This window comes from Pseudopodoces humilis, chromosome 10, assembly GCF_049639895.1.
Source record: "Pseudopodoces humilis isolate 2021_Gansu_Grassland_sample_001 chromosome 10, ASM4963989v1, whole genome shotgun sequence".
Classification (NCBI taxonomy): domain Eukaryota; kingdom Metazoa; phylum Chordata; class Aves; order Passeriformes; family Paridae; genus Pseudopodoces; species Pseudopodoces humilis.
Genome location: NC_142209.1, coordinates 23,659,865 through 23,684,178, shown reverse-complemented (window position 1 = coordinate 23,684,178; position 24,314 = coordinate 23,659,865). Strand labels below are relative to the sequence as shown.

The 24,314-nt window shown below is 54.3% G+C and overlaps 2 protein-coding genes across 2 annotated transcripts; both read right to left on the bottom strand.

Moving 5' to 3' along the window:
• Positions 1-1,483: 1,483 nt before the first annotated feature.
• FOXD2 (forkhead box D2) lies at positions 1,484-5,572 on the bottom strand. Its single transcript, XM_005534648.3, is given in 4 exon segments — positions 1,484-2,396; positions 4,020-4,677; positions 4,679-4,722; positions 4,725-5,572. Coding segments are annotated over 3 exon segments (1,332 nt in total). The 5' UTR covers positions 5,509-5,572; the 3' UTR covers positions 1,484-2,396; positions 4,020-4,173.
• A 14,472-nt stretch (positions 5,573-20,044) lies between these two features.
• On the bottom strand, positions 20,045-21,655 carry FOXE3 (forkhead box E3). The gene has a single exon (XM_088060568.1). It carries the CDS (start codon positions 21,653-21,655, stop codon positions 20,501-20,503), a length of 1,155 nt encoding a protein of 384 aa, XP_087916694.1. The 3' UTR covers positions 20,045-20,500.
• Positions 21,656-24,314: the final 2,659 nt, after the last annotated feature.

The following is a 24,314-nucleotide window of genomic DNA, read 5'->3' as shown; positions in this document are numbered from 1 at the left end:
CCTCGGGATCCGCACCACTTAACACGGGCTTAGTTAAGCGAAAGCAGAGAAAGCAATTATACACACACAGCCCTCCCGCTGTGGTCCCGACGGGGATATTCCGGGGCAGGATCGTTTTATCTCGCCCCGACAAACCCGAGGAGAATCCCCCGTTTTCCGCCTCTCCCGGGCTGCGCACACACGGAAATCCGCCGCGGAGTAACTACGCACAGAGCGACGCGGTTTTGCTGCAATCCTTTCACCTGACATGTAGAAAGCAGAGGAGTGGGGGCACATTAAAGGAAAAAAACCAAAAACCAAAAACCAAAAACTAACTCCATGAATGCGTAACCAAAGCCAAAGCAAGGCAAGGGAATCCGCATTCCCCCCCCGGTCCTACTCGGAAACAGCCGCCGATCCGAAAGGGAGATGGGGGGAAAAAACCCTAAACGTGCAGAAAAGGATCGGGCTCCTGGAGGGCTTTGCCCGAGGTTTACCAGTGACAAAACAACCCCCGAAAGCAGCCCCGAGAACCTGAGCTACGGAGCCTAAGCACGGGAGGGGAGGAAAAGGGAAATGCTAAATCGCCTTTCTGGCCAGGGACTCCCAAGCAGCGACTGCAACAGCTAATTATTTTCCTTTCAGTGCTCGGTTATTGCTGGTGTCCTCCTCGCCTCCCCTCCAATAAATAAATAAAACCCTCCTTTAGGCAGCGAGGCGTGAAAAATGATCCTCGCTGAACGCTTAAAAATAACGTCCCGTGAAGATCGGGGCTGCGGAGCCAGCCTGCCCCGTAATTAGGGGCCATTATCCGTCCCGCCTAGCCGAGGCAAAATTTCTCATGAAACCCCCGAACCGAGCCCGGCCAGGGCATTCCGGAGCCAGGGGAGACCCCCGGGTCCTTCCCCGCCGCCCCCCATTCCGGAGGACGGGGAGAGCCGGTTCCCGGGGCTCCGCCGACCCTCCCCGAGCCACGCAGACACTTGCAGGCGGCGTGAGCCCGATCGGGGCACGGAACGAGCTGCGGTGCTTCAGGGAAATTCAGGGAATTGGGAAAATTCTAATTTTAGGGACGCTTGGGGTTCTTCCCCCCAAAATAAAACCTCGACCGCGCTCGCACTCGCAGCCCCCGCAGGGCCGATCCCGACCCTTCCTGCGTGGGTACCACGAGTCCCGGTAAAGGGGGGGAATCCCCCCGCTCCCAAGTCAGTTCAGCTTCAATTCTGTCCGGAGAGCGCGGCTTAAAAACCCACAAATCCGCAAGGCAAAAGGAGATGAACGGAGCCGGGGCAAGGTGTCCCAGACCCAGACACCGCTCCCGATCCCTCTCTCCTGAGCGTGTGGGGCAGGGGGCTCTCCAGGGAAACACCGCTTCCCCGCAGAGGACCCCCCTCCATCCCTTCAAGCCCTGAGACCACCAACTTGGAGAACCCATTGCACCAGCGGGACTGGAGGAGCCACACGCCTCCTTCATCCCTATGGGCATCGACTGCCATTTCTTATCCGCTCCTGGCACCCTTGGCTCCTGTCCCTCCTGCACTTCACAAACAAACAAGCCAAAAATTATTAAAAATCGCTACTTTATATTAAAACAACTAGCCCCCCTTCTGCCAGGCGCACAACCACCACCCAGCCTCGCTGTACATCGCTTTCTTCCCTCGGATCCCGTCTCCTCAAAGCAAGCTCGGTTATTGAAAGAGGCTGAACAAAGATAGCCCCGAGAGCAGCTATCAGCGCATTTTAACTTCATCAAAGACTTCGGGGGAGAGGGAGAGGAGGGGTCTGGCACCTTCTAGTAATGAGCTTGTCAGGAACACCCCTGCCAGAGCAATTGAACATTTTGCACACAAGCAAAAGAAAAGGAGAGTGGAGGGAGGGAGGAAGGGGAAATGCTACAAAAGCCCCTTCAATTTCCAACCATGTGCTTGGCAATCTGGAAAATAGATTCATTGGCCTCCTCTTTTCTCCCATGTCGAGTCTTGTAGCCCCTTTTGTAGGAGCTGGACATGAAAGGGAGACAACCAAGTGCCGGACACGAAGATCGCTTTTCAAAAGCAAATGTGTGTGAAGGCGAGATGTGAGACCGCTCGCTGCGGGGAGGCGGCACGTTCAGGAACAACATCAACAAACTGCGCGGAGGTTCGAGGTGGCACAGACAGGGGCAGCGGAGGGGGGATAAAAAAGGGATGGGTGATGGAAGTGAAAAGAAAAGCCGATCCCCCCCGCTCCTCGGCGCACACCGCCCGGCTCCTGCTCCTGCCTGAGCCCCGGAGGGCCCCGCACAAAGCCCCGCTGCCCGGGGACCGGCTCCGTCCCCCGCTCCCTGCCTCGTACGGCTCAGCTCTTTTTTCCTTTTTCTCCTTCTCCTTCAGCTGGCTGCCCGGTCAGAAAGGCCTCGATTCTTTCGATCAGGGTCCCTGCCAACAAACAAACCAAAGAGCCACGTTTGGTCCCTGAAATAAATAAATTGGAGGTGGGGAGGTGAGGGGAAGTTTGGAAGAGAACGGAACGCTTTAAGATGTTTATTTACTTTGTAAGTTGTTGCAAAATTTAGGCAGAGATCAAGTTTCATTCGGTCATTCAAATACTGCAGGCCCAAGGGGGAACGTGTATGCGGGGGGGAAACCCTCCAACTTATTTTCTCATGTGTCAACTTTTCCAAACAAAATAAAAGGAGGTGTGGGGGGGAGGGGGTGAAGAAGGGAGAACCTTTTTCCCGGCCGCCACTCCTTCCCCCTGAAAACACGCGGGCTATTTTTTGGTTCTGTTGTTTTTTGGGATTTCTTGTTTGTTGGGGTTTTTTTTTTTTTGTTAGTTTTTTTTTTTCCTGGGAGACACCAAAATCCAAGAAAAAAAAATTAAAATTTATAAAAAATAATAAAAATAATAAAATCCGGGGATGTTTTGGTTTGCCGGCCCGGGCGTGTGGCAGCGCTGGGCAGGGGCCCGGCCGCGGAGGGGCCGCTCAGCCCCTGCAGAACGCCCGAGGGTCGCCGGCCCGAGGCTGGGAGCCTCTCGCTTCCCCGAGGCCCGAGCGGGGCTCTCGGCTCTCAGCGTGACAAAGGACATCGCAAAGAACGATTTGGATTGTTATTTTTTTTTTTTTTATCCAGGTCACAAACATTTATTAATTTACACCGACGGTGGACAAAATTCTGTTGCCTTTTCCACATCAAATTATTCACAGATTCTCTCAATAAAATAGATATGACGGATGCACAACCAGTGAAGAGTTAACTGGACTCCGCTCATTAGCTCCCGAATAATCTATATACAAATAATTACCAATACACCAAAAAACCCACGCACGGAGGGGGTGGGAAAACAAGGATTAAAAAAAAATAGTATGGGAATTCTCCAAACTTCCTGACTGATCCGATTTTCTTTTAAACGTGCATTTGAATATCTAATTGGGAAAAAAAAAAAAAGAAAAAAAAAGAAAAAAAACAAACCGCAGTCCTGAGTTTCATAGACTTTTCTTCTTCTTAAAAAACAAAGAAACCTTAAACAGTGCCTTTCAAAACCAAACCCGAAGCTTCAAAGAAACTAAAAATGAGATCGGACCATTAAAACATTTTCTTTGAGAGCGGGGGAAGGACATACACATGGCAAAACCACCCGGCAGAGAGACTTGCAGGAACGAAAACGGGCTCGCTGCGACCGGGGGCGTCCGCAACTCCCCTGGCCGCTTTCCCAGGCGATCTGGGGGAGCCCTGCGGAAAACCCGCACCTCTCAAAGGAAACATTTCCCACCCTAAGACCGCTTCGTTCTTCACATGTCCCCCTTCTCCCCTCCCAAGACGTTGCGTGTTCAACCAGCCCAGGTCCCAGCTTATGTTACGGCCACTTTATAAATACGCTTTGGCGCTTGTAGGACCAAATCGTGTTATTCTTTCCCTCCTCCCGCCCTCCCTATGTATTGATATCTTTTTTTTTTTTCCCCGATCAGAGAGAGAGACAAACAGATCTGGATGCCACTGAGCCTGGAAATGAAGTAAAAATTAAAAAAAAAAAAAAAAAAAAAAGGAAATATTTCCTACCTTAAAACACAACAGGAGGAGATGGGGGGGGGGGAGGGACACGGGGAGAGGGAAGGGGAGCAGTTTCGGAGGAGTGGAGGAGAGCTGGAAAGGGGCCGTTTGCTTCGCGACTCTCCCCCCCATCCCCCTCCCCTTCCCCAGTCCACAGCACACTTTAAAAATGACAGCTGCTGAGGGTTGTGATTTTACTGGAAAAGTTCTGGGCCGGCTGGAGGAGCGGCTCGTGTGCCAGGCTGACCTGGGGCTGTGCCGGGGCCAAGGCGGGGCTGAGCACGGCCAGGACCTGCGCCGGGGGGCCCGCCTGGCCGGCGGGGTAGGGCGCGGCGGGCGCGACGCTGGGGTTGGTGCTGGGCGGCGGGGGCACGGCCCCCCCGATGATGTTGTCTATGGAAAAAGAGGGCCGGGAGGGGTGGTTGGTGCCGCCGCTGCCGCCGCCGCCGCCCCCGGCGGGCGAGGGGTCCGGCTTGAGGGTCTGGAGGAGGGCGGCGGGCAGGGCGGTGGGGCTCAGCTGGGGGTGGTAGAAGGACTTCCTGCAGTTCAGCTCGCCGCCCAGGAAGGCGGGCAGCCCCGAGGCGGCGGAGAAGACGGAGGCGGCGGCGGGAGGCGGCGGAGCCGGTAACGGGCAGTGCGGCGCCGGGAAGGGGAAGGCGCCCGCGGCGCCGCCGCCTCCGCCACCGGGATGGTGGTGGTGGTGGGGGGGGTAACCCTGGAGCTGCAGGCCGTAGTTGTAGCCGTAGGGTCCGTAGGCGAAGCCGGGCAGGAAGGCGGCGGGGTCGGCGGCCCCTGCCCGCAGCAGCAGCTCGGGGTGCGGCGGGTGCAGCTGCTGCTGCCGCTTGAAGCGCTTCCTCCGGCGCAGGAAGCTCCCGTTGTCGAACATGTCGGCGGACTCGGGGTCCAGCGTCCAGTAGTTGCCCTTTCCCGGGTTGCCGGGCTCCCGGGGGATCTTGACGAAGCAGTCGTTGAGGGAGAGGTTGTGGCGGATGCTGTTCTGCCAGGCGGGGAACTTCTCCCGGTAGTACGGGAAGCGCCCGCTGATGAACTCGCAGATCTCGCTCAGCGTCAGCCGCTTCTTGGGGCTCTGCAGGATGGCCATGGTGATGAGGGCGATGTAGGAGTAGGGCGGCTTCACCAGCGGATTCTTCCCCCCGGCTCCGCCGCCGCCGCCGCCCGCGGGCGCCTTCTCCCCGGGCGCGGCGCCGCGGGCGCAGGCCGGCTCCGAGCCGCCGGCGGGGGACAGCCGCTCCGGGGACCCCCCCATGCGCGCCTTGGCGGCCCCGCTCCGCGGCAGCGCCAGCCCCAGCGGATCGCCGCCGTCCTCCTCGTCCTCCTCGTCCTCGTCGTCCTCCTCCTCCTCGCTGTACTTGCCCCCATCCTGGGGCGGGCCCACCACGTCGATATCCGCGTCCTCCACCTCGGAGAGCGGCTCTTCCTCCGGGGAGCGCTCGGACATGATCCCGCAGCCGCCGCCGCCGCTGCTGCCCAAAGTCATTGTTGTGCGGCCGGGGCGGCCGGGGCCGGGCTCCCCCCCCCACCTAGCGGCGGCTCCCGGGATGGGCCCGGGGCCGTGCCGGAGGGCTGCGGCCGCCGCTGGGACCCGGCGCCCCGGCGCCGCCGCTCCGCTCCGCGCCCCGCTCGCCGCGCCGCTGCTGGCGGGGCCGCGGTGGTGGCTGCGGGGTGGTGGCTGCGGAGGGAGGGGCGGCGGAGGGGGCGCGGGGCGGGGGCGGGGGGACGGGGAGCCCGTGGGCTGGGCAGGGCGCTTGGGAGCAGCGATAATAAATAATGGTGATAATGATAATAAAAGGAGAGAAACACGGGGGGGGGGGGGAAATGAGGGGAGAAAAAAAAGTTAAAATAAAGAAAAGTGGGGTTTGCGACGGCTCCTTCTCTGGTTGGGGGGAGGGAGGGGGAGGGGAAGGGAGGGGCAGGGGAAGAGGGAGGGGGGAGGGCAGAAGTGGGGAAGGCGGCTCCCCCCTCCCCACCCCTCCCGAGCTGGGACCCGGTGGAAACGCTCCCACACTGCGCCTGCTGCCAGCGCTCCCCAGGCCTTTATACGGCAGCCCCGGCATCACGTGGCGCCCGCCGCAGCCCCCACGGGGCACGATGAGGGACTGCCCGGCCCGGCCCGGTCCCCGGGGAGCGTGTCCCCCGCCCGAGATGCTTTCGAGGAAAGGCGCTGCCCGCTCCCCTGGCGCTCGGATGCCCCCGGCTTCGTCTGGAGCCGGCTGCTGTAGGAGGGGGGCTGTAGGATCGACGCTGGATAAAGCCCCTCCCCGGCCCAAGCGCCCCGCGGTGCTGGAGGCTCTCAGACCCCATTCCTGCGCGTTGCCTTCCTCGGCCCGGGGGTCCGCGGAGGGTCCGTTCTCCCCCCGAGGGCTGCCCGTCCCCGAAGCTGGGGATGAGCTGCAGACCTCCCGCAGCGTCGCCGACAGGGACCCTCACTCCGTCAGGACCGAGCCCTCGGCCCCCTTGAGGGATGGTGTGAATTTGGGGATCCCCGCTCCCCTTCTCCGCGCGCTTACGTCACCGACACGTCACCGAGGCCGGAGCACCCCGCCTGGAAAGCCACCTCCTCCGAGGGCTGCCACGGAAGGGATGCTGCGCCCGGCAGGTGCGGGCCGGAGGGCGAGGAGCGACACTGCCGAGCCTCTCCCCCCGCTAGAGATAACCAAAGCAAAGGCTGTGCGTGTCCGCGGGTGCTGGCACCGCACCCGAGTGCTGCATCTCCGCCCGACGCGGCTGGCTCGGCCGGGTACCACTTTCCCAGGCGGCCCACCCACAGCCCGGCCAGGTCCCAGGATCCCTTCGGGAAGGGGAATATCCCGCGGCCTCGGGATCTCCTGTCCGCCGCTCTCCTGCCTCCGCTTCCCTGACGGCTGGCAGGAGGAGGTGGTGGGCAGCAGACACCCACCTTGTCGCGGGCTGCAGGCGAAGCGGGAGAATTTCCTTCGAAACAGAGGCACACCAGGTCCCCGGGAGCCACCGCAGCGTCTCCGCGGGTGGCAGAGCCCCGCTGCCCCCCTTGCAGCTGCCCTGGCGCAGTCCGGGGAGCACGGCCACGGCGGAAGCTGCCCAACCCATGTCCCGTAGGTGGCTGTGACAGCAAGTTGTCCCCGTCTCTATCGCGGACGCTTTGAACCACGCTCGCACTGTTAGGTTTTGGTTTGGTTCGGGTTTTTTTCCCTTGGAGGCTCTGCAAACACGTATCTGCTTTCCCGTGGGAGGATGCATGGGGAGGGAGGAAAGGGATGGGTTCCTCCAAGGGGGTACCTTGAGAAGATGTCCCCCCGCCAGGGCCACGTTCAGCAGTGTGAGAATCCGCGGTGATGAATTGCCAGTCTCTGCCGTTAACAGGTGCGAGCATTTGGTGATAAAATCTCCAGCACTAATACCGGGGAGCCGGGCCAAACAGCTGCGCGGCCCCGCTTCCAAATGCCGGTCACAATTACTCAAGCCCTAACGACTCGGTGCACAGGCTCGGCGAATTCGGGGGGACCCCGAGGAGAGGGCAGAAGCGGACGTCTCCGTCCGCACATCTCCAGTGGAAGCAGCGATTTCAGAGCCGGAGCCTCTGCGCGGAGTCGGTCGGATCCTCCTTCCTCGCCGCCAGCGCGGACATCGGGGAGAATTTTTCGATCGGAGGGGAAAAGCAGAGGGGGAAACTGTGCTGAGAGTTTCTCGGGAAGGTGGGAAGTCTGTCCCCCGGGGCGTGTGTCAGCTCTGGGGGAGCTTTCCTTAGCTTTCACTTTTATACTTCTTCGATGCTCCTAACCTGTGTTCACAACACATACACATATATCTCCCTCTCAGATATTTGCGTGTGTATATATATTCAACTATACCTACATTTATTTTCTTTCTTTTCCCGATGTATTTTTTTTTCATATATACATGTATATATAATTGTCTAACACGGAGAAATGCCTCGGAGATGCCGCATCTTTCCTACCAACACTGTTTAAACTCTCCGTTCATCAGCCCGGTGGAAAGGCGATGGGAAGAACAAATGGAAGGGAGCGGAGAGGGAAAAGACCCGAGCCGCTTTCCATTTTTATTAAGTAAAATAATAGTTATGCCTCCCCTACATAAACGAAAGTGTCATAAAAAATTCCGAAGCAGCTGCCAGAGATTTCGACCACACACACAACGGGGCGATTGAATTTCCACTTGGTGCATTTCATGGCAGCGAGGAACCGCCGGGAGCTGCGCCTTGTGTCTCTGCAGGGCGGCGAAGGGGAGGGCGGGGGGGCAGCAAAATGACGCGCTGCGAGCGGCCGGGGGCAGAGGACACCGCCCGGGGGATGCTCCGGGGGATGCTCCGGGGGAGAAGGTGCTCGGCCGCCCCCCGAGCCCCAGCGGAGCCCGGTCGCAGGGCGGCTGCCTCCCGATCGCTCCGTCTGGAAGCTGGTCCCGCACGGCTCGAAGTGAAACAGATGTGGGTGTCTGCTGCCTGCCCACCCCTGCCCTGCCCTGGCTGCCGGCTCTCCCCCTGTCTGGAGAGGTGGGCAGACCTCTCCGGGGAGCCCCCGGCAACGGGGAACTCGGGTGGAGCCGCTTGCTGCTATACTCATGGTCATGGGGACCCCGATGAGGTCGAAAATGTTCGGGGGAGGCGAGGAGAGTTGATCCGAGGCGCTGTTGATGGGATGCGGCCGGAGCCTGGACCTGGCTCTCCCGCTCAGCATCGCGCACCCAGAGCGCCGCAGCTCCAGAAACAGCGTGTCCCGATCACCCAGCACCGACACGACTTCTGCCTCTTTCAAGGCACAATTTAGTCCCCGTTTAAGTCGAGGATGAGCCACGGTGGAACGAGAGTGAATGAATCTCGCTCTCTCCGTCTCCGAACGGCTTCTGTTCGCCGAGTCGGTCGCAGCCTCGGCTTTGCCACGCAAAATCGGCTGCAGAAACAAATCAAAACGAGAAAAAGTACCTAAACTACACCCGTCCCGAGATGATTTAGAAAAGGGAAACCCTGGACTGAAACAAACCAGATGGTCGGATCCCAGACACGGTGCGCACACAGGCACACGCTCACACACACACTCCCGGCCGTGCATCCACACGGAGCCACGGGCGCGTTTTAATGTGCGCCGGGGTAAGAAATGATGTGGTCTCCCGAAAGAAAAACCCTATTGATCTACCAGAAAAGATTGCTTTGTCATCGTCTCGCTGAGCCCGGGCATGCTAGGCTGGGAGGGAAGCATTTTTCCTTGCGTAGATTTTTAATTTTTCTGCTCTCCTCTCTGCAGAATTTCCTTACAGACAGCTTTGCTTCCCGTTTGAACCTAACTCTGCTTTACATTTCACTTTAATTTTCAATTGTGGAATCAAACGTGCTTGGGGATGAGTGGTGCTGGAGTGGAGAGAGTCTCCAGAAAGTCTCAAAAGTGAGGAAAAAAAAATAAAGGCCATCAACGGATCATTATGATTTTTTTTTTCTTCTTTAAATTGATTTTCACTGTCTTTCCCGCCTGTCTTAATGAGGTGTTTGATCCAGGCGTGTGGGGTCGGTGTTTGATGCCCTGCTGACCGCTTCAGCAGGTGGATCGCCACGGCCGAGGTTTTCCCCCCGGGTGTCCCAGTGCCTCCACCCTGATCAGAGCTGCTGAAAGCTGCAAAACTGGCCACAACGAACAGGAACCTTTGGGATTTTTCCCCCAGGGAAGAACTCTTGCCCTGACGGTCCGCCCAGCCCGTTATTTGCAGGGGGGTGTAGGCGGAGGGCAGAACGAAGCCCGGAGCGCCGCAGGGTGCGATCGCTGCTCCTGCCCTGGCACCGCTCATGCCCACCCCTAAGGGAGCATCTCCCGGCGCGGGGCTGTAGCGGGGGGGATGGAGCCCCGGGAAGCGAAGCCCTTGGGAACTGCGGAAAGTTCAGCTCCAGCCCAGCCGATGTTGCTCCCACACCCTTCCAGATGATCTGTTGGATTTGTGATCTATAATCGTTCTTGTTGCTTTGCCGAGCAGCATCTAAATTCGTTTATTCTGATGAGAGCCGCATCTACAAGTCCCCCAAGGCTCAATGATGGATTTTTCTTTATTACCTCGTTATCAAGCTTGGCTGACCTCTAACTTCTCTGAAAACATGAACAAGACAGACCTGCTGCTGCCTGGGCTGCCCCAGGGGGCTCTTTTTCCACTTATGTGATTTCCTTTGATATTATTTCTCTTCTTTCCATATCCAAGGCTCAGACCTTCAGTGCTCCCTGCAGTTCAACCCTTTTTCCAGCCCTGCACTGCCAGCTCCCAGCTTGCAAAGATCAGTTTGCAGCCTGCACACCATGAGCTCCCAGCGCAGGGAGGTCAGTGGGAATGGTGGTGACAGATAGTGAGAGATATATGAAATTCCCAGATTGGAAACCACCGGAGCCAAGTGCCAATATCCATCCCTGCAGCGTTCAGATGTTGGACAGCTTGGGTTTGTTGACTTGACTTTTCAAATGTAGGTGTCTCAAAATCCACACCAAAAAAGGCCTGAATTTCAATGAAGGCTTTTCCCAGGAACCTGATGTGCAGGGCTGAGTTCCCGTGAAACTTTGGAGCACAATTATCCCTGTCTTTTCTGCTCCTCAGGCAAGTGGGAAATAAGTTAAAAACACGTTTATTTAAATGCTATGTTCTGACTTTAGGACCTCAGTTCTGGGCTTGCAGTTCCAAAACTTTGTCTCATGCTCTCTTTTCATAACTGATCCCATCCCATGTGGGTTTGAAGCCCACTAGGCAAGCTCATACACAGCTTAACACTCAACTGATTAACTCTGACTTGCTTTAAGCCTTTTTTTCATACCATTCTTCAGCCATCTGACATGAAAAGAGATACTTACATGACTCAGAGGAACACAGTGATTTCAAGCCATAAACCACCAGGTGCACTTTTGAGACTCACCAAAGCCAGGTCTCCTGGTTGCCATAAAAAACACATTAGCCAAAGGCCGATGCATGTGGAAGGCAATTATGCTCTGGCACATGGCAATGTGTATAGAACAGCCTGGTAACGGTGCCTACCACACAAGGAAAAATATCCCTGTGAAAACAAGCCTGCTAAATCACTTCATTCTTTCCAAAATCCCCTGAAAATAGAAGGAAGGATTTTTAGGGGTTTTTTGGGAGGTGAGAGATATATGTGGGAGGGAATCAGATTTTCCAAAAGTGGGTGCACCGGTGCAAGAACCTAAATAAATGGCCAGATCCACAAGGATTTAGAAACTCATGATGAGGTTTCTGAGTCTGGGTTTTTCATGTTAGCATCTGATCATGCCATACTTATCCAGGAAATCCCTGATGCTGAGTTTTCTGCATTCAGCTGTTCAGCAGCTCATGCCCACCTCACCCACTGAGATCACAAAAGTCCACTTCTACCAGAAGTGCCAGTTGAGGACCTTCAACTTGGGTGCCAGAAGCAATACAGAGAGAGCCTTCAAAGGAGGAAATGACAGATAAGGTGGAAAATTACTGGAATACAGCTTGATCAGTATAAAAACGTTGGGGGATTTTGTGGTTTTTTGTTTGTTTGTTTGTTTGTTTGCTTGGTTTTTTTTGGGGTTTTTTGTGTGTTGTTGTTGTTTTTGTTTGGGTTTTTTTTCATGTAGAAAAAGGTTGGGGATAGGAGTCTTTGTGGAAGTATCCAGCAATCTCCAGCTGGAGATCAGATCTAGGTCCATCTTCTGTATCCGTCTGAAAAATCAGCCCAGCATGCACATGCTGATGATATCTATGGAGCTGCCTCGCAAAGAGCTTCATAAATATATTTTGCCTCTTGTCCTTATATAAGATGGCACAGAAATATGACACAGGGCTCATTTTCCCTGTTCTCTTCTTGGGAAGGAGCTGAATAAACAGAGAGGAAAAAATTGCAACCTAAAGTATGGGAAGAGATGTGAGGCATCTCACACATGCAGAGAAGCAGAGGCAGAACCAAACTCCTTAATCCTCTCCACTTATTTACTGAAGGACTGTCAGGTGGAAAAAATATTAAACTGCACCACTTCAATATTGTGGCTGAATCTGCACAGAAGGGTGAATTTCAGCTCCAGATGGGCGTGAACTTCTGTTCCTTTCTTTAAACCACTGGAAGAAATTGCTACCCTGAGCTGCACAGGGGCAAGAGAGGGGAAAGCTGTCAACACACAGATTCAAATTATTCCTGCCGCTCTGGGGGGTGTTGAGGCTCCACATACTCACATATCCCCACTTCTTTCACTTACTGCAGGTAAGCCTCTGCTTATTCTTGCTGGGAAGAGGAAAATGGAAGAAGCAACACTGAGGGCTGATGAAGGAATGGCTGATTTCACATCTGGCTTTATGTTAATTGGAAATTTCTGTGATTTCTTCAAGATGGATATTTAGCATCACTCAGCTAACTGGATCTCAACCATGCTCAATATGAAATGCCTTTTCTTATTACCATTCTCCAGGCTTTTGTGTAGTCTAGCTATTTAGCATTCAAATTGTGATATAAGAGGACATAAGTTATCCGTTCCCTAAAAATACATCGCTGGGGTCCTGCGGGGGATGCAGGCTGGTGGGCTTCCCTCCCAGTGCAGAGATAAGCGTGCCATCTAGAGGAAATCCCTTTTATTGCCAGCACTGGCAGCTGAAAATTATCCAATAAAGCATAATTAACCTCTGGCTTCAGAGAAAATCCTCCACCCGTGCCCCGCTGCTCTGAGCTGCTGCTCAGGCACATCGTGGCAGGCTGGTGATGCACTGAGGTATCGTGGTGGTTTGGGAAGGTCCTGAGAGCTTGAGGGACATCCTAGCCCACACTGGCACCAGCCAGCCTGACCCTTCCCCAGAGGTGATGTCAGCTGCCCAGTCCCCCCTTCTGCCCCCTGTATGGGCGTAAGGGAGAAAAAGGCAGTGTGGGTGTTTCCATAGCTGGTGTCTGTGCCTGGGAAAGGCAGGGAGGCTGCACCTACAGCTGGAACAGGAGGCTGGATGTATCACAGAATGCCCTCCAGTGGCTGCCAGCAGCAGGCCTGGACCCACGGTGCCCCTGCCCAAGCCACAGAGGAGGTCCCAGGTGCACTAAGGGAGGCAGTGGTGGGGCCACCTCCTCCACCAGCAGCTCCCACCCTCTGGAGCACATCCCTGTGGAGCCCATGGGGGGCTGATAGGGGTGTGCAGAGTACAGCCAACAGTGGGAAGGGGAGCCTGGCCTCCTGTGGGGCAGATGCACATGTCCACTCACTTTTCCCAAAGAAGAACCTCCTCCACAGCTACATCCCCAGGCTGGACTGCTCTCACATGCTGCTGCTGCTGGCATGGGCACCCTCATCCAAAGCTTCAGGCATGGTTGTAGGTCTGAGATATGGGACATCCATAGGTCCTGTGCTCAGTCAGCCCACTGAAGCTCACAGCACCTGTATCCCACACCATTCACTTTTTGTACCACCACCACTACAGCACATCTGCAGTCACCAGCACGAGGCTGTTGTCCCACTAACAAAAACAAATCCTTCCAGCCCTAAAGACATTTGAAAAACAGTGATCTAGGTTCAAGCAGAGGGACAAGTGCTACTGCCCAGCAGGTAGCTGTCTTGTAAAAATGGGAAGCCTTGCAAAAAACAAAACCTTCAGAGATGGAGAAAGAGCAGGAAAAATCTCACATGAGAAGAACTTTATTCTGCAGAAAATGCAGCTGCATGCCTAAGCAGGAATTATTTGGAAAGAAGCTGCAATTGCATTGATTTGCTCATATTCTGCAGGATTTTTTTCTATATATTTTCATCACTTTTACTGAAAATTGCCCTCATTTTCCACATCATCTCAGGAGCTCTCTAACATGTTGCTCTCTGATGCTCTCAAGCAAGGCTGAACTCCAGCACTTTTTAGGTTTTAATGGTGATCTTTTTCCATTTTGCAACCTCCACACCTTCTCACCCACACCTGTGGACTCTCAGGCTCCACTCATGACTTGGAGATGCTGCTCTCACCACTGCACAGTTGTTGTTCTCTCCCATGGCAGGGAGGGAAGGTGTGGGTGTTGCCATGGCTCACCGCAGGTCCTTGTCACTCACATGGAGCAAAGGGTTTCATGGCACTGCCCTGGGAGCTTGTGCACTTTATACATCTCTTATTTCCTGTCATTACTGAGAAGAGCCTAGCTGCAATAAAAATCTGGGCTCCAATCCTACAAACACTTATGCCTGAGCTTAACTCTAAGCACGTGAGCCATCAAAGGGGACTATTCATGTGCTTAAAATTTAAGCATGTTCTTAAGCGCCTGTAGGCCTGGAGTCTGTCAGTGGAGGGATTTGTGCCTTAAGCCCATATTCTGGGTCATTATCCTTTTCATGTCTTCTCTGCCATCTCAGAAGATGCTTCAACAGGGAATTTTCAAGTTCTTCAATAAACTTTGTCTTCCAGAGCTGGCTGGATTCTTGCCTATTCTATGGGGCAATTCTCCTCTGTTGCCTCCCCTCCCCCTGTGAGCGATAATCCTGTGCTATTTCATGCTTGGCCAGACAATTAAGCCCTCTTGCTGCTTGGCTCTGTCTTTGTTATGTATAATTGTTCCAAATAATTAGCCACTATTGCATGCTATTCTGAAACTACTTTGTATTGCAATTATACTTAGAGGGTGAGCATCAGCTCAGGGAGAATCCAAGCAGCAGACAGCCTGGAAAGAAAGGGCTTCGAGCCGGGGGAGGATGGATACGTGCTTAAACCAACACCGTGGAAAACCTAACAATGAGTAACCAGGGTGGAGCAAATGCTGCTTGGAGAGGGTCTGTGGCTGGTGGGGTCCGGGCAGGAGAGCTGAGGGTGGGCCACAGGGCCTGGGTGTCAGCTGGCTGCCACCTCGTGGGTGCTGCCCACAGTGCAGCAGGCAGAACCACACCCCACTCCCACCGCTTCCATGGTGACCTGAAGGGAGCATCTCGACCATGTGGCCAGTTTAGCCATCTCTAGGAAACACGAAGCTCTGCTGGGATGCGACTGGGGTCTGACAAGAAAATGTTCCCTCCTAACTGTGTCTTTGGGATGGCAAAACTTGTGATTTCTTGAGGGTGAAGGCTCCAAATGGTGAGATTGGTTTGACAGCCTCCTGTTTTCCCATGGGTAAACACATCTCTGGTACAGAGTAGTGCTCGATGGGATGCTCTCAGGAGGGAGTTACAGCTCTGTATAAGCATCTTTCTGAAACTGAAAATGATGAGGCAGAGTCCCCTCAGCTTTGCTCAGACTTCTGTCTTTCAAAGAGAGAGAATCTGAAAAAGGTATAACCAAGACCTGTGTTGGCCTGATCTGCACAGGTGAGCTAATTCCTCTTCTGAAACCCACAGCCTGCTCAGATCGAAGAGCCAGGGTGCTCAGTGAGCTTGGACAATTTTGTGCTTTTTGGGGTCCGTTTGCTCCAGCCAGATTAGATCACGTGAAACCTCGTGAAAATGGGTCTACAGATTTGATTAGGTTTCCAACACCTGATTAGCAGGAGAGTTTTAAAACCAAGATGAGATGGCTGTGATGCAGATGCAAAGCACCCAAAACGTCTGAGACCATCAGGCCCATTCTCTGCAGAGGTCATACCGTGCTGCCTTTGGCTTAGCAGTGCTGATGCAAATGGAAAATGAACTTTTCCCAGGCACATATGTAAGGGGCTGAGGTGCACCTTTTCTCCACACAACACCCTGAGCTGCCACAAGCCAGAGCTGTGTGCTGGTGTTGGAATGGCACAGTTGATTCATTACATTCATAAATCCAACAGCTGCAGTGTAACCATTTCAGCAACCACAGTACAAAGGCTGTGAAATGACTGCACAGACCTCTCCCAAGAGCTTGTAGGTGTTGTGCTGCCAATGCTCAGGCTCTGCTGCTTTGCCTGGCACTTTGGGTGCTGTTAAGAGCCAGGCCAGCCCCCAGCTCTGCCACTCAACCATCGTGTAGCACATTTCAAACACAAAGTCAGGCTGCCAATGAGAGTGGCTGCTGCAGAGGAGTGATCTGCCATCACCAACCCCTCCCCTTCCATCAAGATTCTCACTGTGCTTCCACTCGTTTCCCTATTTTCACTCGAGGGAGAAGAACTGCAGGGGACAGCCAACGCAGCCCAATCCTGTATCCTGTGCCCAGCGCTGGCTTAGGAAAAGGGTAAAAGAAGGTACAGCCAGAGAAACCCTTTCCCTTCAAAACCCCCTCAGAGTGAGCAGACGGTGTTTTAAGCCCAAAGGTTGTTTCCAGCCCACCGTGTTTCATAGCGACTCTCCCTGAACACTTCACCGTGTCTCATCCCGGCCGTACCCCAAAACTCCTCGGTGTCCCGATCTCCCGCAGCCGTGAACAGGACCCCAAAGGCCGGGATGCTGCCGGCAGGGGCTGAGCCCCCCGGGAGCCGGGAGAGGCTTCCCGGGGCTTTCCACTGGAGGTCAGTGTTGGCCTGAGCACGCCGCTGTCACTCCGGGCATCTCGGCCCTGCCAACCCCGCCGCAGAGCCACAGCCGTGGGGTAAAGCAGCACTGCTCCTGCTCTGTGCAAACACAGCAGCTCCATCACCGGCTCCTGGCCTTGCAGGAACTTCCCGGATGTAAAGGATCTGAACACAGCATAGCAGAAGTGGTGATGGACCCCCGATAATTCGAAATGTAGCTCAGAGATTGGGCAGTGCTGACTCCCACATGCTAATTCCTTAAAATCTCATTATTACCTGGCAAAGCCAATCTCAGCCAGTCCCACTGCCCATCATCCCCATCACTGTCTGACTTTACCAACTCAACCTTGACCTTCAAGAAACACCACTGAATGTCTTGGAGCTGCGTATTTGCAAAGGGCAAAGTATTGCATAGAATAACAGCAAGTTATGGTGTAACATTTCCAGCACTGAGACTGTCAGTGAACAGCTGGCAGCATCCAGAAAAAACCTAACACTACCAGTGGGACCGATAAGTTCTTCAGGAAATGTGTTTCAAATAAAATTTCAGCTAGTGCTGTGTTTGTTTGTAACAGGCTAGAAAACACTATTTACAGCTTGGGAATATAATTTGGAAAGAGAATTTTTCCCTGCTTTTTTTGGACCTGTTGGAAGCAGCAGGAAGGTGGTACAATCATGAAATGTACAGAATGCTGTTGTACACATGCAGACAGACACAGCAGATCAGTCAGTCCTCCCTGCATAGCCAGAGTTTCCCAGTGAAAAACAAACATCTTTTCAAAGTGGCAGCTCATTTTGGCTGTGTGTTTCTGAACATGCAGCCTGAGTTATCTGAAATCAGCCTGATTTGCAAAGAGTTATTCCCTGAGAAGTCAGAGAAGATAGCCCAGGTAATCACTAAATCTCCTTGGTGCTGGAGATCAATTCCACTTCCTCCATCAGCATCTCACAGGCTCAGGACAGGGCTCTCCCCACCACGGGGAAGTCCAGAGTACCTCCTACCATCACCCTGAGGTATGTCATTCTTTCCAATCTCAGAAAGCACAGAAAGTTTTGCTTCTGTCTTTTGTGTGAGCTCGAGATTGTTACAACTGTCATTACAAAATATTCCCTAAACTCCCTGAATAAAGAGGAGAGGATTTCAAAGGAGACTTGGTTTCACAACTGGAATCTGAGTCATAATTACTCCTGTTTCATTCAAATCCCTCTTATTCACTAAACAGGGACATCGAAAAGACACTAAAACAGATGAAGGGCTCAGGTATAGACTTCACAAAGCTTAAAGCTACTCTGTCCCAGCAAGGCTCATGCTTTACATGACACCTTAATCCTACTCATTTGCTAGATTCACCCTGACTGTAAACAAAGCTTTGAAATGGAGGCTTAAAAGCCTCGTTGGGATACATTAACTTAACCAAGAAGACACTCTTAAGGCATTAGTTTAATGACAGTCACAATACAAGTTGCCAGAGTTTTGTGCATGTGAGGATTAATATCTACAGGAAGAAGAAGAAAAGGGGTTTGTTCCCCCTGTTTTCCAGCTGTTTGGCAGTGTAAGGCCCGCGGTGAGGGAGGTTTATTGATGATTGCAGAGGGCTCTGGGCTGGGGCTCAGACAGATACACCAGAGAAGATGTGCAACCCAGTGCTGCCCACCAGGGGTTGTCCCAACACACCGGGACAGGGTCACCTGCTCTCTCCAAGCCAGCTTTCCGGGGAGTCAGCCCACTGTGGTGACTCACTTCACACCAGAGCCACGTTGGCTGAAGAGACCCCTGTGGCACAGGCACAGGCGTGGATCTCTTGCAGACATCCCTAAATCTGGAGCTGGGTACCGCCTCTCCACAAAGCCACATAGCAGGAGGGCACGGACAGCTGGGGGACAGGAGCAAGTCACAGCCCAGCCCCCCTTCAGCCCATCCCTCATGGCTCCACCTGAGTTATCACTCAGAGCACCAGGAATTTGGAAAGCCCTTTCCAACACCAGCTCCCTGCTGCTGCAAGTCTCCAAGGTGACTGGCGACGAGCCAGCTCAACTTGGTCTGGGCTGTCACGGCTTGGCCAGCTCCTCCCAGGCAGAACCACAGCATCTCCTGCCCACCCTCTACAGCCAATATTGGTTTTATTTCATGCCAGGAGCTGGTTCTCCCCTGCCTCAGCAGCCCTCCTGACCCAGTGGAGTCACAGCCCCATCAGCTGGCAGACCCAGTGCTTCTGGCACATGTCTGGCTCTGACACCCTGGGTACTTAGGCAAGATTTCAAAAGTTCTTTTGTTAGCAAAACATTGCAGGATCGGGCCCTGGGAATGAATGTGAGCTATGACAAATGTCCTTTCTGCTGACTGTCCTTGCAAGTGATTATTTCAGCACCCCCCTAAGTGATGTCTGCAGACAGTATGTCACAGGCAGGCGTGGCACGTTGCAAATTTCCATTAGACAGAAGATGTCTGCCTACAGATATCATGTGGAGAGAGCCAAAGTATTTCAAGGGATAAGTTCTATTACAACGCCCTTTCTGAGCAGGGTTACTGCCAGGGGAAAAGCACAGAAGCTGCTGCTGGGACCAGTGTCCCAGCTGAAAGGGTAAAGCTGGAAGGACCAGAGAGGAGACTCAGCACTCAGCAAGTGAGCTGAGGATGGCAGACCAGTTTTTAGAGAAAGATGGAGGCTAAATTTTAAGGAAACCAAGAAGAAAAAAATCATTTTCTTCCCTTCATTCTCATACTATACCCACTCTCCGATTCTGTGGAGCACATAGAATGAAAGACTGAAACGCCACAAGGTCCCAAGCCGTGGACAAAAGCCGATTCCGTGGGTACCTGCCAGCACACCAGCTTTTGATCATGCCCAGCAGCTGGGGAACCAGATGCTTCTTTTCCACCAAAGATCAGATGACTTCCAGCTCCTTAAAAGGAGCATTTTCCTTAGGGAGGAAAATGCAATAGGGACTACAGAAAACTGCTCTGCTTCAGAAGACACCCTCGAAAAAAAGGAAATCCTAGCTTGGCACTTTTATTCAAAGGATGTTTAAATTTAAAAAAAAAATCTAAATCTGAGGATGGAGAATTCTCCCTTCTAACCTTGTCAGGTGGTCTGGCTGGGAGTCCTGCAAATAAATAGCAGCAGCCCAGCCAGTGAACAGGTTAGAATTTTAATTGATTTTGTTGCTAGGAAGAAAAATTGCGATATCTTAATTTGATGGGCTAAATCAGAATTTTACCTGCAAGGGATTTCTTGAAGGGAAGACACATTCTCTTTATGCAAATGGAAACCACCAAGTCCAGTAAGAGCTGCATGGGCAAGCTTTTTAGGAAGTACCATTTAGTTTTAAGAAAATCATAATAAAATAGAGAGCTTTAAGCAGCATCACTAAAAATGTAAGATGTGGCAGTGTCACAACAGCAGCACGAATCCATCTCCCACCAGTTACAAGACTATAGTTTCCTCTTGCCAACATCCATCCAGAGCCAGAGGAACAGCAGCACTGGTCATGTTGGAAGAAAAAAGCTTTATTTTAAAAAAGTCCTTTCTAACAATAAAAGTAATTTTTAAAAATAGTAAAAAGAAGTAGTCAAGTCAGGGTTTCTTTTCCTACAGGGAAAGGAAATTATAAACATCTTAAATATTCATTTAAAATCCAGTGAACTTGTTTAGTGGTTTGGGTTTTTTGGGGTTTTTTTGATAACTTTCATTCCAGTTACACGGGAGGCACTCAGGGAAGAGAGGAGAAAGGCCATTTGAGAGAGAGTTCCTGCATGGTACGCCATGCACCCACCTCCTGAGTGTGCTCCTGCTCGCCCTGCGGGTGCCCCGGGTGCCCTGCTGCAGGTGGCATCCCCGGGGCCAGCCTGGGCACAAGGACAAACGTGGGAAGCCCTGCCCGGCACATGCAGCCGGAGAACACCTTTTCCGGGAAGGAATGGAGAACAGATCACCTTGCCTCCGCTTCAGGATAAGCTCTGAGAGAGAGGGATTGAGTCCTCCCACACGTGTGTGTCCGCACACAGCCGGGGGCCCTGACTCCACCCCAGCTGAGCCCCGCAGGAGGGAGAAGTCCGCTCGTCCAGAGCCGCTCGTGGGAGCCTGGGGATGTCCAGCCAAGCCCCCGAGCCCCATCACATGTAGCGCTCCAGGCCAGCGGGGAAGTTGGGCTGCCTCATGTAGGTGTTGCCGGAGCCGAACTGGCCGAGGGGTGAGGCGGAGAGCCCCAGGAGCTGCTCGCCGTGCTCGGCACAGGCCGGGGGCCGCATGGCCGGCAGGGCCAGTCTGTTGGGAGCCCCGTAGAGCTGCGGGCTGCTGGGCGAGTAGCTGCCCTGAGCCACGGGCAGGTGTGGGGGCGAGGCGGCATAGGGGTACGCCAGGGAGTTGGGGCCGGCCCGGCCCAGCAAGCCGGGGCTGACAGGCTGTGCCTGGAAGCAGGGAGGCTCGGAGCTGCCGGCGGAGCAGGCAGGAGCCAGCTCGGCTCCGGGCAAGCCCAGCGACGGGTGGCCCAGCTCGGAGGGCGGCGAGGGCTGCAGGGCCTGCTGCCCGCTGATGAGGCTGTCGATGCTGAACATCCTGGGGTGCTGTGCCGGCGGTGCCGCCCCGGCCGCGTAGGGGTGGAAGACGGTGCCGGAGAGCTGGGGGCCGTAGCCAGGCGAGCACAGGGCATTGGGGTAGGGCGCTGCGGGTGCCGTGGGGCGGCCGGCGGGCGGGGGCGTGAAGGCGCTGGAGTTCTGCATGTAGCCGGGGTAGGTGGTGATGTCGGTGCGCTTGAAGCGCTTCCTCCGGCGCAGGAAGCTCCCGTTGTCAAACATGTCCTCTGCAGCCGGATCCAGCGTCCAGTAGTTGCCCTTGCCGGGATGTCCGGGCTCCCGGGGGATCTTGACGAAGCAGTCGTTGAGGGTGAGGTTGTGGCGGATGCTGTTCTGCCACTTCTTTGGGTTCTCCCGGTAGAAGGGGAAACGCTCGGTGATGAACTTGTAGATGCCCCCCAAGGTGAGCTTCCTCTCGGCGGCGTTGGCGATGGCCATGGCGATGAGGGCGATGTAGGAGTACGGGGGCTTGCCCCGCTGCACCGGCCGCTTCCTCCGGCGGCCCCCGGCGGCGGGCGGCGGCTCCTCGGGCGGCGGGGCCGGGGCCGGGCTGCTCCCGGCGCCCCGCGGCTCCGGCTTCACCGGCGGCGCCTGCGGAGCCCCCCGCGGCGGCCCGGGGGAGCCGGGGCTGGCCGCGGGGCTGGGCGCCGGCAGCGTGCACATGCCTCGCAGGCAGGGGAACCCGGCCGCGTTCATATACGGCCCTCGCCTTCCTCCTCCTCGGAGGAGGAGGACGGGGGGGAGCGGCGGGAGAAAGAGCCCCCCCGAGGGGAGGGGAAGGGGAGAGGGAGGGGAAGGGGAGGGGGGCAGGCTCGGCGGCAGCTCCCTGCGATGGGGAGGTCGGGCCCGAGCCGCTTGGCAATATATAGGGTGGTCGCCCCCCCGGAGGGGCGTGCGGTGCCGGCCCGCCCGGCCCCTCTCCCCCGGCGGGAGGAGGAGGCCCCCGGGGAGGGGTCCCGACTCCCACGACTAAATCCCCCAGCCTCTCCTGGGGTTCCTTCCATAGCCATGCCCCCGAGCGGTCCCTCCCCCGGGGGTCCCGGGGCCAGCGCTGCCGCCGCCTCTCCTCCCGGCCCTTCTCCGCGGCGCTTCGCTCGGAACTGGTGCTTCCTCCCAGGAAAAAATCCAAACAAAACGAGTCCCGAAGGCCAGCCCGGGGCGAGTTTGGTGCCGCTGCCGGCCCCCAGCAGTAGAGCAGGTAACTTCCCTCCGCGACCCCTCCTGCGCTTGGATTTCGTTGTCTTTTTCTCCCTGTGAAAAGCGCTCGGAGGTAGCCCCAGCTCAGCGGCGGCAAGAGCCAGGGGGTCTCTCCAAAACCAAGCCCGTCGGTTTAGTTACTTTACAGCTTGGTGAGACCTCCTAGGAAATCCTGGGGAAAGGATTTTTTTCTTTTTCACAGGAGAAAGGGAAATGGTCCGCAGAGCTCAGGGCTGGCCAGATCGTGGGCAAAGGATGTGGGACAGGGACAGCACTCTGGAGATGGACAGGGAAAACAAGGATCTCTTTATCACTGCAGAGAGCACGAAGCTGAAGGAAGACACCAGTCTCAGAATTCCCTACTGGGTTTCAGGAAAACCTCTTCAGCCCTCCAGAGCGAATTGGCTGGGCAGAACTGCAGCCTCTCATCCTGGGCATATGCTGCTACCAGGGCTGAGGGGCTGCTGGCTGCTTCAGCAGCACCAGAACTGTGAGCTTCCACAGTGTGCTCTCACCCATTGCTCCTGAGCGTCACCTCTAAGCAAATGCCTGCCCAAGGAGCCCCTGGCCCAGAGTAGAGAAGGAAGCCACTGCTTAAGGGTGGGCTGGACAAGCCAGTGGGAACTTTTAAAACCAGCCCACAGCTTAGGCGTAGCTATGTATCCACGTCCTGGGACACAGATGGAAAAGTACCATAAATGCAGTGGCACATCCCTTCATACGTAACGCCGGAGTAAAACTCCAAGTCTTCAACTTTGCAATTTGTGTGAAAGTATTTCCAAGAGCAGAGCACAATGAAAGGCTTTTTGCACAGAGGCAAGCAGCTGAGCTTGACCAGGTCCTATCATCCTCCTACCTTCCTTTTTGAATTAAAAAGCCACCCAGACTTTTGGAGAAAATGTCTTCAGCCCTTTCCTTTAAGCATTTGCTAGTAGAATTGTGGCACCATTGCTCATTCCCCTTCTTGTGCCTGCATGTGGTTTTGTTCATGCTTTATTTTTCCTGCAGATATTTGTGGCTCTTCTTCTGCTTTCCAGGGCTCAGGCAGAGAATCGTGGGTCCAGTCCTGATCTGACACAGACCAGTGCTGTTTCAGCTAACTGCCTCAGTTTCCATTCTGCCAAACGAGGATAACGGGAATGTTGGTGCTGGCTGGAGGACAGAGAGCAGGTGAAAAAGGGTGAAACAGCCTTGGAGAAAGGTGTCTTTCTCTAGACCCAGCTCTTCAGGGAGGAAAGGAAATGAAAGGCACGGCTGGGACCATTCATTCACCTTGTGAGAGCCAAGGGAAAAAGAATGGAAAATTCATATTTCTCCTGACACACGTATTTAAATCGAGCAAGTATCTGAATGGAGGTGGTTAGTTTCAGCCAGAGGATTTGACTTTTCCACTCACTGGAGAGGGTGGTGCGACAGCTATCCAAGAAGGGAGTAACTAAAGATCACTCCACAAAGAAAGTTACCCACTTGGGGAAGATGGAAACCTTCAGCTTTGCAAACATTAGCTGGTGAGATTTTCATGTTGATGCAAGGATTTTAATGTATTCTGATCTGGCAAGAATGAGTTTGGGAGGGAAGAGGGTTGTGGAGGGCAAAAGAGGAACTTTTCTCAATCATATCAAACAGCCCTTATTTATCACTCATTTTCTCCCACTTGTTTGGTTTTTGGGTTTTTTTGGTTGGTTGGTTGTTGGTTTGCTTTATTTATTCTGAAAAGGAGTTGAAAAAGATAACTCACCAGAATGGCTGGATCTGGAGCTGTCTGCACCTGAGATCAGATCTAGCAAAAGAAGAGAGATATCTCATCGGGCCAATGGGCCATGAAGACCCAAATGCTTTAAATGTTTATAGTCCCAGGCACTGATCTCACATCATTTTACACACAGAGGGAGAAGCCCTGGCCCCATCTGGGGCTGTGGGCTGCTCAGACTCCAGCTGGTGAGTAGTTACTTTAAAGCCGACAGGACCATTCAAACTGCTCTGAACTTCGGTGTTAAGACCCAGATGTCAAAATAGCTTTGACAGACAGATAAAACAGCAGGACAGAGGTGGGCAGGAGCATACAGACAGGAAGCTGTGTTTTACCATGAAATAAGGCCAGAACACACAGACTCTGATTCCCAAATATGCTTTCTCACTCAGGGTGCTCTTTGGCCCA